The sequence below is a fragment of the Anabrus simplex genome, chromosome 7 (assembly GCF_040414725.1).
Source record: "Anabrus simplex isolate iqAnaSimp1 chromosome 7, ASM4041472v1, whole genome shotgun sequence".
Taxonomy (NCBI): Eukaryota; Metazoa; Arthropoda; class Insecta; order Orthoptera; family Tettigoniidae; genus Anabrus; species Anabrus simplex.
Genome location: NC_090271.1, coordinates 2428472 through 2447538, shown reverse-complemented (window position 1 = coordinate 2447538; position 19067 = coordinate 2428472). Strand labels below are relative to the sequence as shown.

General features: G+C 35.9%; 1 protein-coding gene across 4 annotated transcripts in view; it reads right to left on the bottom strand.

Moving 5' to 3' along the window:
* The window catches only part of LOC136877191 (rho guanine nucleotide exchange factor 7), a 502530-nt gene that overhangs the window by 469283 nt on the left and 14180 nt on the right, over positions 1 to 19067 (bottom strand). For all 4 annotated transcript variants that reach the window (XM_067151001.2, XM_067151005.2, XM_067151004.2 and 1 more), the window contains exon 2: positions 4038 to 4166. In XM_067151001.2, the coding sequence (XP_067007102.2) occupies positions 4038 to 4106 (69 nt within the window). In that variant the 5' untranslated portion in view covers positions 4107 to 4166. The remainder of the gene's footprint in view (positions 1 to 4037; positions 4167 to 19067) is intronic.

The window sequence follows — 19067 nt, the reverse complement described above, 5'->3', positions numbered from 1 at the left end:
ATCAATGACCAAAGATTTGAAGCAATGAATTGAAATGAAGCGTAGTTGAAAGGGCCGTAATTCGACGAACTGTGTAGCTAAAAGTTGTTAAATAGGCTATTGCTTGTTGGCATGTCTGTAACAAGAAACAACAACATTGCCGATGTCAAATGACAACAAGAGTTTAAACTTCGTGAAGATTAAGGTTTATCCTGTCACATGTTTCAATTATCAAGATGACGAGATCTTAGAATTTTTATAGACTCTTATCCTCAAAGGAAAGCCCAATCTCATTTTCATATTACAAATGACTATAACCTAATTATTAGTTCTTAAGATTGAATTACAAGTCATTCTTCAAGATTTTAGACATACTAATTGTTGGTAAATATTTGAGAGCAAACTTATTCTACCATAATTTTAAATGAATATATTTTTATCAACTTTTCTACTATTAAGTCCTTGTTAATGAGGCAAGCTACCAATGATTCTGCCTTCTATGATATTTTAGTAAAATAAGATTGTAAAATGTACAAATAGTTTTTAATTTATTAGTTACGAACATAAACCAACCTTTGAGATTCTAGATTGGCTGATGGTGCTCTATAAAGGAGCGAAACATGTCCCGCATATAACTTCGTATTAATGAGGAAACTCTAAATGTAATAACATTTTGATGTATTGAATAGGTGGTTTTTAATAAAACATTGCCACTATAATGTCAGAGTCCATACAGCACCCATTCTTTAGGAACAAGTGACTTTGTGTTCTCATGCTCCTGAGTCACCTTCACATCAGTCCAGCATTGCTATCAATTGTAATGTCCGTTAATGACTCCTTGGATTCAATTCCTCTCAGAATTCTCTGAACAGCCTTCTTCCTACTCAATTGCTTCAAGTTTTCAATCACACCCTGGTCCATGTGAAGTTTGGTGGCAAGAAAACCACGCGCACTGCCTTTAACACCTGAACGAGCCCCTTGGGATGAGCAGGGCAGTTGTCCCTTCGCGCTGAAACTTCACGTCGATACCACGCAGTAAATGGAGCATGTCATCCACGATTTCGAGGGGATGCTTTCATAGGTGACTGGTAATTAATTCACACCCGAGAAACAGCGAGGCTTTTCCAATCACCAGAAGTTCGAGTTTTTCACGTATTAGTTTCCAGCATCACTGCAACCCCTTCTTTACTTGTTAACTCTTCCTCACAAACCACAAATTTGAGTTACAGAGAATTTTTTGCTTTAAGGGATGTTTGCTTCGAGAAATCCAGAAATTCGTGTAACCAAATTTGAAGTAATAGAGAAATAAATACAGGTGAAGAATGGGACAAACAGCCGGGAAATTTAAGTTACTTCGAGATACTGAAAATTCGAGTAGTGGAGGTTCCACCATGTCAATACACTCGTCATTCATTTATTCAAACATGTTTCAGGAACATAGTACATTCCCTTCATCAGTGAAGTCCATACAACTACTCAATAGCTCAAATACCAAACATCACTTTACAAACGAACTGGCAGATAAACTAGCAATAAGAAGGTACTAGTATGTACATGAGAAGCAAACCTATGGCAGCTAACTCAATCAAGAAGATAATCACACATAAAAACCTTGAAAAATGGAAGAAAGAAACTAGAGTCAGTCAGGGTAAATATGAGACATTTTTTACAACTTTGTTCATAAATAACAAACTACAATAGTGACAATTATGCAAATAATCATAATAAGTTGTGACTGGTGTTACAAAAAGCAACAGAAACTACAGATTACTATGTATTCATTAACTTTTGAAAAATAAATATAAATGTGTGTCTCATTTTTAACCCACAAAAGGGGGAATTAAGATACAACCCAGGCGAAAAGTGAGACAGTATTGTAGAAGACTGTAAAAACTGTGAGACAGTTTAGGGTCAAAGGAAGACGGAAAAAAATCTGGGTGTAATAGTTTGCAACACTTTCCTCACTTTTATTATAGGAACAAAATGGCCATGTTTCGATAACACAAAATTTAGGCTTGAGATACATCTTTATACATTCTCCTGACAAAAATTATGTAGTATAGATTGTTGACATTATACCATCTAATTAAATGGTACCTGAGCTTTATGTCCTAATTTATGTTACATTTTAATGATACTAAATAAATATATAATGCCCATTGTAATCAGAATGGTGAAAAAATGAGACATTTCACTTGGCTAAAAGTGGGTTAGCAGAAACTGTAGTTCTAGGGGTTTTTTTTTTTTTTTTTTCAAAAACATCAACTGTTCCTGGGAATGCAAATGTAATGCCTCTATCTTTCCCTGTTATTATTGGAACAGGCAATTTCGCCAGTAATTTTGACTTTTCCACAACGGATATGTCATTTTTGTTAAGCCTAACGCAGTTTTGTTATTGTCCACTCATGTCTCTACCTCCCAGTACTTTATGAACAGTGGCAACATGTTTATACTGAAAAGAATGCTGCTTTCCACAACTTTCAATGTTCAAAAAGTACAAAGTCACCCAGATTTACTTCATCTGCCATGGACATTTCCTCAGCATCTGTGTCAAGTAGATCAACTTCATCAAGACTTCCACCGCTACCTTGCCAATCTTCACCTTCGCTTGAAGCTGAGACAGACGAATCAACTTTTGCTCTTGTCTTAGATGGAGGTTTTACTGCTGGAACTGTTGCCTTTTGAATACCAGTACCCTTTCTATTCTCCTTATGAACTGGTTTCTGCTTTTCCCTCATAAGCTGAGAATACTCTTCAGATGATATCACCTTTGCTATTGGGTCCACTCTTTTTCACTTGATTATGGTTTTGTCAGTGCGTTTGATTTTTGAAAGTAGGATAAGTATTTAGGTACGGAAACAAGTGTACCAAGTGTCTCACTTTTATCCTCATGATGTCTCATATTTAGCCCTGTTTTTTTAAATGAATTTTCTTCTCAAATCAAAAACTTAAAATTGTGTTTACAAGCTGAAAAGGAAGGTTCTCCCTTATACTATGAAATAAAACCACAAACACTTCCCTGGATTTTTGGATTGAGTCAGAGTAACAAAATACAAAGTGCAACACATGAAATTTTTTTGGTTAGAAAAAACACCACTCAGGAAAACCTTGTCTACTGGTAGATATATAGTTCATAGATTTTTCAATTATTTTATCATAATGGATATAAGACTGATATATAACATCATTCATGCAAAGTGTTGAGATCATTAATCAGAGGAGAAAAATTTGAGTGTCTCATTTTTCCCCTTTTTTTGGTCTGTCTCATAATTACCCTGACTAACCCTACCTAACTTCCTACAATGCTGAAATGGGAAAAAAAATATGACCTACGGGACAAAAATAAAAAGCTAGTTGTTTTACGTCGCACCGACACAGATAGGTCTTACGGCGACAATGGGACAGGAAAGGGCTAGGAGTGGGAAGGAAGCGGCCGTGGCCTTAATTAAGGTACAGCCCCAGCATTTGCCTGGTGTGAAAATGGGAAACCATGGAAAACCATTTTCAGGGCTGCCGACAGTGGGGTTCGAACCTACTATCTCCCGAATACTGGATACTGGCCGCACTTAAGCGACTGCAGAAAATAAAAAGCAAACTGAGGAAAAAAAGCATTCAACATGACTGATTACCTGCACATCTAGCTAGAATCAAAATATACTTGATGGAAAGGTGTACCATCTGCAAAATTAGTGGGTAAGTGATGGACTCAAATGCCTACTTCAGTGCACAGGACTCGAGGAGGAATTTGCCAGCTCTATACTGGACAGCCAAAAACAAGATGAAACAAGACTCTGGTCCCTAATACATCTGTAGATTAATGTTATTCGTTGTTGTCTAGAGATATCAATTTTGTATTGGAGTTACTTCCCAGTAAAGCCATAGGTTACAACACATATTATGGTTCAGTTTATCAACAGAATAGGAACACTCGACAAATCCAGAAAGAGAAAAATCTTGTCCAAGAACAAACTAATGTTTGGGTCTAGAGTCCATCTATTTTAAGATGTGAAAATTGTCCTTTCTATTGTAGCAACCTCCCATGTGTTCCTTTAACTCACCTCATCATTGTTCTTCCCTTTAAAGGAATACACAGCCTGGACCAGCAATGGATTCTCTACCACAGCCATTGTGTTTACAAAAGGCACTCCCTTTCACTTTTGTTGTATGTGATGGTCATTAGTGCAGCACTGCAAACAGATAAGACAATTTTGTAAACTAGTGCTAGCTGTGTGAGACAATCTGAAATGCTCAAGAATTCTTGGCAACAGTTCCTGGAGAGGGCTACAGCAAGGTTTTGGAACAAGTCCAACAGTTAGTGCTAGCCTTACTCAATGCAGAAGCAACCAGCTGAGCCAGTGCCACAGAAAAGTCAAAGTGATGGAACATTCATATCAGCAACATGGAATTTTCTTTGGTGATTGTAAAATATGTTAAATGCCCTGAAAATAAAGCCGCAGAAGAATGTTTGTTATACAAGTGTATCATCTTATGCTTAATTGTTACCCATACTATTTACATGGAAATCCTCTATGTATAAGTTTTTTCATTTCTAGGATTTTCACTCCAAAATATGATACAGCAGTTTTAATTTTTCTACGCTAAATTTATTACTGTGATTACTTAAATAGAACACAAAGAGTAAGCAGCTTATTTCACATGGCTGGCAGGTGGTGTACAGTTTCTGATCACTAGCAGACACTCCCAGCACTGAAAGCAATATGGAGAGAAAGTAATGATCTTGTAAATAAAGGAGAGCAGGAATTGCCATTTCCTACAAATGATTTGACTTATGAAAATGTTTGGGGGTAAGGACATGAGCGTGGAACGACAAAGTACCATTAATTTTATAGGATTTGAGCTCATTTGTGCATCTGTTGTTTTAGTTGAGCATGAAGATGAAGTTGCAATTCACGACGACCAATTGGGGGAAATACTTGTTTATAAGTAGAGGAATAAGGGATTGGGATAACTTACTAAAGGAGATGTTTGATAAATTTCAAACTTCTTTGAAATGATTTAAGAAAACAACAGATAGGGAATCTGCCACCTGGGCGACTGCTCTAAATGCACATCAGTGGTGATCTGGTTAACAATAATGAAATTGATTGAACCACTTCTTGCAGAACTCCATTTGGCTTCAGAATTACATCTAATTGTGTTGTTTTCTAATGTAGGTGTAGGAAAGGAGTGGGGAAGCAAACCACGAGAATGAAGTTGAAATACAATTTATAAGATGAAAATGGGGAAAGCTGCTGCAATAGATGAAGTTGTTGACATGATAAAGGCAGCTAGAGCAATGGACTGATTGGGTGCTTAAAAGTATATGGAAAGAGGTTCCAGAAGACTAGCAAAAAATAATAATTGTACAGATTTTTAAGGAAGATGATAGGAAAGCAGGCAATAAGAAGAGGGCATGTCCCAGGTGCCAAAGATAATGGAAAAGAGGATAAGAGAGAAAACTGAAAATCAACTTCACGAAAAGCAGTTTCGAGATGGGACATGCTGATAATGCCTCACATAACAAATACATTTTAAGCCAAAGAAAAAGATCCATTTACTATTTTAATAAGCAACTTTTTAATGTTTGGTTTAATTGGGTCAGTTGTATGAAGGTGTAATGTCTTACATGTGATGTTTTTGAAACCAATTTAATGTGTGTCAGCTGAGGATGACCCCATAGGGGTCGAAACCGGTACTGAATTTAATGCATTATAGTAAATAAATATTGTATCGATAAGGTGGAGGCTTCTAAATTATTTTTATGTTGTAGTAGCAATCAATACAGAAATGAAGCTAATAGATTATGACAGATAGGTCTTACGGCGACGATGGGACAGGAAAGGGCTAGGAGTGGGAAGGAAGCGGCTGTGGCCTTAATTAAGGTACAGCCCCAGCATTTGCCTGGTGTGAAAATGGGAAACCACAGAAAACCATTTTCGGGGCTGCCGATAGTGGGGTTCGAACCTACTATCTCCCAAATACTGGCCGCACTTAAGCGACTGCAGCTATCGAGCTCGGTTCGTCTAGTGTCAGCTCCATCACAAAGTACTCTGGACAGCTACATGGGAAATGTTGAGTGTGTTACCTCATTGACTACCAAATGCAACCTAGGTCGTGTTACAAGTTATACATGTCATCTTGAGTCCATATTGAGCAACTTAAATTTTTAAAAAAAATAACACTTTTTGAGAGTCCACCTTTTCAATACAATAGTTTTCATTTACATTAAAAATTATTAATGTTTTAACGAGACTATTTGGGCATCAGCCATTCTTCCTATACTCAAAGATCAAAATATAAAGGATCCTGGTTATTTGTATCCTGATAAAATATTTAAAATTGTCATGCTGACTTGGATGTTATTTAATAAAATATGTGTTTTTTTGTATGAATAAATTATTTGTAGAAGAAAAAAAGAAGCTATTTTTTTGGTTATTCTGACTAGTGGAATTATATTGGTTGGTTTAATTGTACAGTCTTTAAAGTCCAAAGAGCTTATTTTTTTCTAGTTGATTGGATGCATGATCTTGAATGTCCAATTGAAGCCACAAGATTACAACATTTTATCGTTAACTACTTTGAGAAGTCCCCGATTCGAACCTCCATAGTGACAGGCGGCATGTTACTCCACAATTTTTAGCAACACAAGTAACATTCTAATAGACCATATAATGTTTTATCATAGGTTATAAACTTCATGGTTCTGATCCGTATTGAATTGCAAGTACAATGTATGCCATCTAACTAACACATTCTCTCATTCAATTCATTAATTTAATTTTATCTAATTTATCAGGTTAACTTCATGGGCACCGCAATGAATCGCAAAAATTTTATACCAGACACAATTTATCTGTGTTAACCACATCTTCATGTGCTGTCCTGACAATGTCCAACAACATTTCAGCAAGATTTAACAAGCACCATGAGAGCATCTCATTTATTATTTTGATTGAAGATGAAACAACATCTAACAGTTCCCTGTGAGCTAGTGGTTATTTACAGCAGTGTCCAATGGATTACATATAGCTAACACCACACGTATAGATTTGATAACAAACTACAGGATCAACATTTACCAGTTCCTATTGAAATGATCAGCAGTATTAGAACTAACAGTTCTGTGTACATAAATTAATACTTAATACTTGAAATTATTCTCAATGATGAACATACTCAAGATGTTAGAACCTAGTTCATTTTCAAATTTATTCATATTCCATCCCAGTTTTTAATGTCACTTTGTATATATTTGTTTTCATTTGTTTTTATGTCAATTGTGTGCATGTACATTTGTTTAGTTATTAGGTGTTTTACGTTAAGGCTGAAGATGGCCAGCCCAGGCCGAAACTAGTCCCTAATTAATGTAATTTAGAATATTACAGTATTGAAAGTTGGACCATTACTACATTAATTTAAAATTACATCATATAATGTTTCACAAATACGCTCCCAGAAGTTAAACCAAAAAGTGACATCCAAGTTCGACATCACTCCAAGGGAGCACAAAAATTTGGACATTCAAACTCATACATCCATTAAAAAAAAAACCTCTTTCGACAGTCCATCGTCGATTTTGTCACAACTCAACGTAATTAGACTGAGTGCGAATTCACAATTAAGTGCCAGTGTCAATGTACAATTTCGGATGTGTTTCTAAGAGAGATTTATGGTACAGTTGCTTATGGGAACAGCTACTGCAATCCATTGTCACTACCTCTAGAATCAAAAGCAGGGAATTAACCAGACAAGTGTCTGTGTAGCATCTGAATTTGGCAATGGTGATACTTACTGCTAGCTCAGATCATCATTTTCGTTATCATTCATTCAGCCCCAATTATAGCAAGAGTACCATTCATCGAGCCCTGACAGCACAATATAGGGTCAAGGTTCTCTCTCTAGTGGAAAAACTGACTTGATAACCTCTGTTTTTCGATGTGCTAAGCCCAATCATTAGAATGCCGAGTCAGTACATATATTAGGTGGAAGAGAAGGTCATCTCGCCAAAGTATGCATCACCAGCCAAATCCAAAGCAGACAGTTCCAGCTCATGTGATGCCCAAGATGGCGCATGTTTTTCTCCATCACATGTTGAATTAAGTTACTCCTGACTCTGTTAGGTATACAGTTAATGCATACTTTAGAAAACCAAAAATCAGGAGATTTTGATATGCAAATCAGGAAAAATCAGGAGATACAATTGGTCAAAACTGCTTATTCTGCATGTCTTGTGCAATACAGTACTATATAACACTTATTGTCTCAAAGCCCCACTGTTGCTATACGAGGCTACAAGACTAAAAATTACACATCTCTATTGCCTCACAGGAAGTATGTGAGGGGATCGGTCTCTGATAAGCCTTCCGAAAATAGTATGAATTCATGCTCCGCATGTGTGAATCAGTCATGCCATTACTTAGCAAATGTATAGATTAATATATTCCATCAAGCACCCGTGCAATTATGGGGAGTGCAATGCTATTTCGATCAAATAACTAACTAATAAGGTTGAGGGTTGAGAAGCAGATACAGGAAAATCAGGTTGGTTTCAGAAGTGGAAGGTCAACAATAGAACCCATTTTTATTATGAGACAACTAATGGAAAAGCATTGGGAGTACGGGAATGATATGGTGATGACATTTATTGATATTGAAAAGGCATATGACAGTGTCCCTAGGACGAAAGTTTGGGACAGTCTGGTGCAAAAAGAAATTGGACAGGGATTAATAAACATGATCATGGCATTGTATAAGGAATGTTGTAGTTGCGTGCAAACACAAGTTGGCAGGACAAGTTGGTTCAAAATAACTAGTGGGCTGAGACAGGGAAGTGTTCTATCACCAATCCTGTTTACAATAGTAATGGATGACATCATGAGAACAGCAAAAGCAGCATATGGAGGAAGAGAAATGAACATGATGTTATTTGCAGATGATATTGTGATTTGGGGAGAAGACGACAGGAAGGTTCAAGAACAGTTGAATGTGGTGAATGGGAAGATTGAAGAATGTGGATTGAAAATAAGTGTAGAAAAGAGTAAAACTCTTGTTATGACTAGAGGGGAGAAAGAAGGGAAAGGTCAGATTAGACTTGCAGACAAGCCCCTGGAAGTAGTGGAAACGTTTAAATACCTGGGGAGTGAATTAATGGAGAATGCTCGACTGGATGCTGAGATTAGTAAAAGGATTCAAGCTGGAAGTTGTTTCTATCATAGTGTAAGAAATATGTTATGGGACAAAGATGTGCCAATGGAAGCAAAGGATACTATGTACAAGATGTATTACGTACCCATAACAACTTACGGAGCAGAAACTTGGACAATGACAAAGAAGTACGAGAGTCGAATACAGGCAGCCGAAATGAAGTTCTTGAGAAGTATGATACAGAAGAGTAGAAGAGACAAAATAAGGAATGAGAAAATCCGGGAAGAAATTGGAGTGGAAAAAATTAATGATAGAATAGAGAAGAGCCGACTAAGATGGTTTGGGCACATAACGTTAAAAATTAAATAATTGAAAAAGAGGTTCAACCTATTCAATACATAAAAGAAAGAAATGTAGTGAGTACATTCTTATTTAATAGTAACTATAAATGGGACCGGTTTCGACCCTAGTCCAGGTCATCGTCAGCCGTAAAAACATGTAAAACAATGCATATGAAAAAGAAAAAGAAAAAGATTAAGTGAACTCTGGATCGGTATAAGATGAAACATAAATTAACGATGGGGGTAGAAATTGTGAGTCACTTAAAAGAAAACAGTACGTAATATTAAGAATGGTAGTATGGCACACGCAATGATAGGCGAAGTCTCACAATGTTTATGAATATTGGAGAACGGTCAAATGGGTTAGTTTCCACACTCTGTCAGGCACAAAGTCACAACACTATCAAATAATATATGAAGATCATAAATAACTTGAAGTCGCAGACGAATAGATTTGTAGAAGCAAACCGCCAGCTCCCGGTGATCAGCGCGGCACATTCAAGGTCATGCGCTGTGGTCTCGAACGCCAAAGTAGAATGGAGAATATCCTGAAGGTCCAGTATTTGTCTCGGTTGCGGGAAGTTAAGTACGTATATATAGAAATATATAATGCAAATCAGTATAATTGAATGAGTACTTGTGCTCCTGCTAAGTTCTTGGAAAACAGTTGACTTGAAAAAACAATTGTAAAGAGAAAAAAATATAGTAAAAAGTGCAATATCGGAAAACAAATGAAAACTTATATGCACAGTGCACTATTTTTTAAATTGAAAAAATTTTAGGTCACGAATGAAGTAGTCGAAGTTGGCGCAAGACAAGAGTTAAAATTTGAAAGAGGAGAACCGAAATGAAGGTCGATGGTTTTATTTTTTTTTTTTTTTTTAATAGAGAAGGTAGAATAAATTAAGAGGAAGAGTGATAGTGAAATAAGAGAAAGAATAAAAGAAATTGGGGTTTTGGAATTTGGAATTTTTGAGAAGAAGAATTAGGAAGTCAAAAAGGATATTGGGTTTTTCAGAAATGTCGTTTAAATTGAAATTAGGGTTGAAGTACTGGTCAAGGTGGATAAAGCAATTTTCAGTAATGTTTAAGAGGGGGCCTTTGTTAATGATTTTAAGTATATTCATGTCATTGTCAATGCTGGTGAAACTATGCTTGGAGTCTTGTATGTGCTGTCCTATGGCAGAGAATCTGTTGTATTGAATGGCGTTGACATGTTCAGAGTACCTGATATTGAAGTTGCGGCCAGTTTGTCCGACGTAGGAGGAATTGCAGTTGTTGCATTTGAATCTGTATACACCAGATTTAGAAAAAGCATAAGACTTATTTAGAGATTTAGAGTTGTGTAAGATATCAAGATTTCTATTGTTAGTTCTAAAAGAAATTTTCATGTTATGTTTTTTAAAAATATTAGTTATTTTATAAGCATCCTGAGTGAAAGTGAAGGTGGAAAAAGCAGTTGGTTTTATTGTGTCTTTAGATAAAGTGGTTTTTGGACGGTGTTTGAATTTGTTGATGATGCGGTTTATGAAGGAGTTGTTAAAGCCATTGAATTTAGCAATGTTGCGGATGGTGTTTAATTCATTATTTAAATCTTTTTTGGACATAGGGGTGTTGAAGGCACGAAAAATTAAGCTGTTATAAGTAGCACGTTTATGAGCTTGAGGGTGCGAAGAATCTTGTCTTATTGTGGTTGGTGTTTGGGTTGGTTTTCTGAAAATTTTGTAAGATAAAGAAGAAGGATGTCTAGTAATAGTTAGGTCTAGAAAATTAAGAGTTTGGTTGTGTTCTGATTCGAGGGTAAATTTAATGTTAGAGTCTAAGTTGTTGAGATGAAGAAGTGTAGAGGCTGCGTTGGTTGATTCCTCATTTAATATTACTAATGTGTCATCGACATATCTCGCCCAAAAAGAGGATGTTGGAGAAATTATTATTATTATTATTAATTCTTGTGTTTTCTAAGAAGTCGAGGTAAATTTCAGCAAGAATGCCAGAAGCTGGTGAGCCCATAGCCAAGCCATCTTGTTGATAAATGGTGTTGTCAAAGGTAAAATAATTATTGTTGAGAACTAATTTTAAAATAGACATGAAGTCTTGAATTTCAAGTTTACTTAGGTTACTGAATTTGTTTAGGTTGTTGTTTATAATGGGGAATAATTTTGAAATTGGAATACTAGGGTACATGTTCACAATGTCAAAAGAATGGAGAGAAAAATTTGGTTGGATTTCAAAATTCTTTAATTTGTTGATTAGATCAGAAGTGTTTTTGATAGATTTGTTGGATAAAAATCGATAATTTTTTAGTAAAAATGTTTGGATGAATTTAGAAGTGTTGTATAGGGGACTGGGTCTGTAATTGATTATTGGACGGATGGGAATGTTAGTTTTGTGAATTTTAGGGAGGGCTTTGGCAGTGGGTAGTCCTGAGTTCATGTTTATTAATTTAGTTTTTTCTTGATCTGTGAGGAGAAGGGAAGCGTTTTTTAAAGTATGTTTGAGTAGGCGTTGGATTTTTGTGGTTGGGTCTTTTTTTACTATAGAAAAAGAAGGGTCACTGAAAAAGTTTTTGGTTTTATCTAAGTAGTCAGTTTTATCCATTATGACAGTAGTGTTGCCTTTATCAGATTTGGTGATAATGAGATTATTGTCATTGTTTTCTTTTTAAGATCTGAAATGATTTTATTATCTTTAATTAAATTATTAATATTATTATTATTATTATTATTATTATTATTATTAATAAGAGAAGTGTTTTTGTTATTGTTAATGAAGACTTTTTCGAGTTTCCTTTTTACTTCATATCTGATTTCATCTTGTACATCTGTTGGCATTTTGTTAATGGCTATTTCAGATTCAATAATTAAATTGGTGGCTACATTGAACGTGTTGAAATTGGGCCAATTGTGTTTGAAGCCCTTCGAAAGAATTGAGTTTTCAACATCACTCAGAGTTGTTTTAGATAGATTTACGATGGGAGGATGGAATTGTTCAATAGTTTTGGAGGGTGTGTTACGGTTCTTAAACTGGAATTTATGTGAAGAAGAGTTGTTCTTAAGAATTTTGAGTTTTTTCTCTAGGGTTTGTTGTTTGATTGACAGTACGTGAAATAATTTATTGTCTACTTGAGTTAGGAAGAGGTTCCATTGTGCACTCAGGAGAAGATTAGCAATTTCTAGATGTGTTTCGTATAATCTGTTGTTTAAAAATGATTTTTTCTTGTATAAGAAACGAATTTCGTTTTTTAACCAAATTTTGTTGGTTATTCTTTGGGTTTTTAACATGTGAGGAGAAGAAATGTTTTTTCTGGTACAACTTTGAGGAAATTTCGGGGTTAGATTGTAGGATATGCATTGTTTCAGGAAGTCGATGTCTTTTCCTAATTTAGCGATCTTGATCTTAAGGCCCATGTAAGAGAAGGCTTTTTGTTTAGCTTGGTTAGCTTGTGCATTTAAAGATAAATATTTCATTGTTCCGTATTGAAAGTATTAACGTTAAAAATTAAATAATTGAAAAAGATGTTCAACCTATTCAATACATAAAAGAAAGAAATGTAGTGATTACATTCTTATTTAATAGTAACTATAAATGGGACCGGTTTCGACCCTAGTCCAGGTCATCGTCAGCCGTAAAAACATGTAAAACAATGCATATGAAAAAGAAAAAGAAAAAGATTAAGTGAACAAATTAAAGAATTTTGAAATCCAACCAAATTTTTCTCTCCATTCTTTTGACATTGTTAACATGTACCCTAGTATTCCAATTTCAAAATTATTCCCCATTATAAAACAAATTCAGTAACCTAAGTAAACTTGAAATTCAAGACTTCATTTCTATTTTAAAATTAGTTCTCAACAATAATTATTTTACCTTTGACAACACCATTTATCAACAAGATGGCTTGGCTATGGGCTCACCAGCTTCTGGCATTCTTGCTGAAATTTACCCCGACTTCTTAGAAAGCACAAGAATTAATAATAATAATAATAATTTCTCCAACATCCTCTTTTGGGCGAGATATGTCGATGACACATTAGTAATATTAAATGAGGAATCAACCAACGCAGCCTCTACACTTCTTCATCTCAACAACTTAGACTCTAACATTAAATTTACCCTCGAATCAGAACACAACCAAACTCTTAATTTTCTAGACCTAACTATTACTAGACATCCTTTTTCTTTATCTTACAAAATTTTCAGAAAACCAACCCAAACAGCAACTACAATAAGACAAGATTCTTCGCACCCCCAAGCTCATAAACGTGCTACTTATAACAGCTTAATTTTTCGTGCCTTCAACACCCCTATGTCCAAAAAAGATTTAAATAATGAATTAAACACCATCCGCAACATTGCTAAATTCAATGGCTTTAACAACTCCTTCATAAACCGCATCATCAACAAATTCAAACACCGTCCAAAAACCACTTTATCTAAAGACACAATAAAACCAACTGCTTTTTCCACCTTCACTTTCACTCAGGATGCTTATAAAATAACTAATATTTTTAAAAAACATAAGATGAAAATTTCTTTTAGAACTAACAATAGAAATCTTGATATCTTACACAACTCTAAATCTCTAAATAAGTCTAATGCTTTTTCTAAATCTGGTGTATACAGATTCAAATGCAACAACTGCAATTCCTCCTACGTCGGACAAACTGGCCGCAACTTCAATATCAGGTACTCTGAACATGTCAACGCCATTCAATACAACAGATTCTCTGCCATAGGACAGCACATACAAGACTCCAAGCATAGTTTCACCAGCATTGACAATGACATGAATATACTTAAAATCATTAACAAAGGCCCCCTCTTAAACATTACTGAAAATTGCTTTATCCACCTTGACCAGTACTTCAACCCTAATTTCAATTTAAACGACATTTCTGAAAAACCCAATATCCTTTTTGACTTCCTAATTCTTCTTCTCAAAAATTCCAAATTCCAAGACACCAATTTCTTTTATTTTTTCTCTTATTTCACTATCACTCTTCCTCTTAATTTATTCTACCTTCTCTATTAAAAAAAAAAAAAAAAAAAAACCATCGACCTTCATTTCGGTTCTCCTCTTTCAAATTTTAACTCTTGTCTTGCGCCAACTTCGACTACTTCAATCATTACCTAAACTTTTTTCAATTTAAAAAATAGCGCACTGTGCATATAAGTTTTCATTTGTTTTCCGATATTGCACTTTTTACTATATTTTTTTCTCTTTACAATTGTTTTTTCAAGTCAACTGTTTTCCAAGAACTTAGCAGGAGCACAAGTACTCATTCAATTATACTGATTTGCGTTGTATATTTCTATATATACGTACTTAACTTCCCGCAACCGAGACAAATACTGGACCTTCAGGATATTCTCCATTCTACTTTGGCGTTCGAGACCACAGCGCATGACCTTGAATGTGCCGCGCTGATCACCGGGAGCTGGCGGTTTGCTTCTACAAATCTATTCGTCTGCGACTTCAAGTTATTTATGATCTTCATATATTATTTGATAGTGTTGTGACTTTGTGCCTGACAGAGTGTGGAAACTAACCCATTTGACCGTTCTCCAATATTCATAAACATTGTGAGACTTCGCCTATCATTGCGTGTGCCATACTACCATTCTTAATATTACATACTGTTTTCTTTTAAGTGACTCACAATTTCTACCCCCATCGTTAATTTATGTTTCATCTTATACCGATCCAGAGTTCACTTAATCTTTTTCTTTTTCATATGCATTGTTTTACATGTTTTTACGGCTGACGATGACCTGGACTAGGGTCGAAACCGGTCCCATTTATAGTTACTATTAAATAAGAATGTAATCACTACATTTCTTTCTTTTATGTATTGAATAGGTTGAACCTCTTTTTCAATTATTCAATTTTTAACGTTAATACTTTCAATACGGAACAATGAAATTTTTATCTTTAAATTGGGCACATAAAGCGAATGAGCGACGAAAGAATGCCAAAAAAGGTGATGGAAATGCAAATCGAAGGAAGGAGAGGCCGTGGACGACCACGATTGAGATGGAAGGATACCATCCAACGCAGCATTATAGAAAGAAACCTGGACTGGGACACAGTGTTGGAGGAGGAGTGGTGGAAAGACCGAAGAAAGTGGAGAGGAACCATATTTGCCCCTACCCGGCTACAGCTGGATAAAGGCAAATGATGATGATGATGATGAACTAACTCATGTTCCTGTGCTTCGCTACAGAATTCTTAGAAAGACTGTCCTTATAGTTTTCCCAACTGAAGTCAACAGAGGTCATTACAATGACGTCAGTATGAAGGTCGCGATTAAAAGCAATGCTGTCATATGAAATATTCGATAAAATGAAAAACAGCAAATTTTCTCACTTTTAGCGAAAAGTACTACGGTGTCAATCTACCAGTTCAAAGTTCCAGAGCTAGAATGACCAGGCCACAAAAATTAAATTATTCAATTTAAGTGTGCACACTGCTCATTCCAATCACTGCCTCAGAGTAGGGATCGAATAGCTGGAATATTATGATGATCCAGTGTGTTACGTACCAGTAGTATCAGAAAATTTATGAACCAGAGGAATGGCATGCTAAAGAAGAGAGAGATCTAACTCCCCAGCTACTTCCCGCCAATATTCAGGCAGGCTGTTATACTCTATACGCAGCAGTAATCCCATCTATCGGAGATAAATGGCAGCAGAATACACAGAGTACATCACAACAAACAGTGTTGATCAATTTTATGAGCTTTCCATATTGGAGGCCTTCACATTTAGTTTTCTTCCGACTCTGTGATATTAGAGTAAAGTGAGTCGTCCTTTCTTTCATGATTCCCTCGTGTTTTTATTTAAGCGATCGTTGCTTCAAGTCTTTTTTCTCATTCTTCACAATTTAATCACCATCACCAATATTATTATAGTCGGTACAGTAAAAGTGAATAAGATATAAATAATCAGAAATTGTATTCTCTATAACTTTTGTGAAGTTTGTTAAATTTTTAGCACCTTCCCCTCAACTACCATTTTGAACAGGGTGAATAAAATTATTTACAGCGTAGTTTGTAGTTCCTTATTCCCCGACTTTACATACCGATTTTCATTAAATTCTGTTCATCCATTTTCTCGTACCTCGGCGCTGATATGGACTTAGCAACAAAAATCCAAAATCTTTACGACGCACCAACACAGATAGGTCTTATCACGATGATGGGACAGGAAAAGTCTAGGAGTGGGAAGGAAGTGGCTGTGGCCTTAATTAAGGTACAGCCCCAGCATTTGCCTGGCGTGAAAATGAGAAACCACGGAAAATCATCTTCAGGGCTGCCAACAGTGGGGTTCGAACCCACTATCTCCCGAACACTGGATACTGGCCGCACTTAAGCAACGAGCTTGGTTAAAAATACAAATTCACGAATATTTCTGTTATCATAGCCGGCACGGTAAAAATGTATGACATAAATGATAGGAAATTTAATAATATATAACTTTAGTTATGTAGTATTTATCGATAGGGCCAATAATAATAAATATTTGAGAATTTAGGCCCTTCCCTAAACTACCATTTCACTCACCATCAATAAAATTATTTATGGCTAGATTGTAGCGACTTATTCCCCGACTTCATATACTGATTTTCATTGAATTCTCTTCAGACATTTTATCGTGATGAGCGTACATACATACATACATACAGACAGAAATTATGGAAAATTATAAACGTGCATTTCCCCTTGTTCCTGTGATCATGACCTGTACAGAAATATCATTCTTCTTCAATTTTGAGCAATTTACAGATGAAACTCTTACTTTATTTATATTGAGATAAATTAAAATTAGTCAGAATTATCTCCAAATGGCTCCTAAAATTTCTAGAAAAGTCACTAGCTGTTATAATTGAAATTCTGTCACTAAATTACTAAAAAAGACTCCATGTCTAACGACTAGTCTCTAGAATCGACTAGACTGATGCGAACTGTGAACGAACATGAACCAAGACCGACAATTGTATTGTAGGCGGTCTTGCACGAACATAAAACGCGAGAATGAGAGATTGACAATCGATAAGCGTGTCACGATATACAGGTTTCAATGAACATCACACATTCGTGCACATTTCTCACATTAATAAACGTCGATATTTCGCTTGAAAAGAGCCTCCGTGGCTCAGACGGCAGCGCGTCGGCCTCTCACCGCTGGATACCGAGGTTCAAATCCTGGTCACTCCATGTGAGATTTGTGCTGGACAAAGCGGAGGCGGGACAAGTTTTTCTCCGGGTACTCCGGTTTTCCCTGTCATCTTTCATTCCAGCAACACTCTCCATTCTCATTTCATCGCATCTATCAGTCATTAATAAATCACTTTGGGAGTGGCGACCCCATTGTACTAACAGCCTATATATGCTTCATTCATTCCATCCCTGACCCGGTCAAAGACTGGAAAACAGGTTGTAGGTTTTCATTTTTCATTTCACTTGAAAGCGGCCAATGAGCAAAGGACTTCTGCCCACTGGCGTAAAAAAAGCTGAAATGGCGCGATTTGAAAACAAATGTTTGAATTTCACCAAAAAATAAGCTAAAATCGGAAGAAATAATAGAATAATCGGGAGGCGGGAAAAAACTGTCGAAAGTCTCCCGCCTAAATCGGGAAAGTTGGCAAGTATGTTAATGTATTAAAAAAAAAAAAAACAAGACAGTGTTTTGAAGTTAACCAGTTGTGTACGCACCTAATTTTTCAAATTTTAAGCGAACGAATCATATTTCACACTATTCAGGATGAAACATGAAACAGAGTTAAACTTGTTTTTAATTTACAGAATGAACGGGTGGTTTCTGAATATAATCTGAATGAGGGTGTGCTGTTTAGACAAGATAGATCTGTTATCCCTTTCGGAATATGAGATTAGGTGTTAAATGAACTTAACGAAACTCATTTGGGCATGATAAAAATCAAACAGCTGGCCTGTCCCTACGTCTATTGGCCTGGAATTGAGACATTGAAAGCCTAGTAAAAGGGTGTTAAGCATGTGCATTGACAAGAGAAAATCCTCAGATTCTATCAAATCACTTAAATTATGCATTTATATGTAGGGGCCGATGACCTTCGATGTTAGGCCCCTTTAAACAACAAGCATTATATATATGTATAGTATTGTTTACGTTGCATAAACTTGTCAATGATAGAGACAAGGATAGAGAGAAGGAATTAACCTCCCTCCCTGTCCAATAGCACAAGTGTTAGCAAAAGTTATTGTATCAGAATACAAAAGTCACCATATTAATTTAATGAAATACATCTGTACTTATCTGGTCTGTCGAAGCGTAATGCATGTCTCCTATTACTGTTTCAGGGCTGTGATCATGGAGAGGCTAGTGGAAATTTTTTGGGTATAGCAAACTGTTCCTCGGAGAGGGGAGGGGGGTGGGCAAGCAGGGGATGAACGAGGGGAACGTTGGATCATTCCTACTGGACAGGAGGGGGGGGTTAATTCCTTCTTCCTGTTATAAACTAGCATACTGTTCCATGGAGAGGCGAGGCAAGGGATGAGCGAGGTGAGCGTTGGACCTTCCTATTGGATGGGGGGGTTAATTCTTCCTTTTTGTTATAAACTAGCA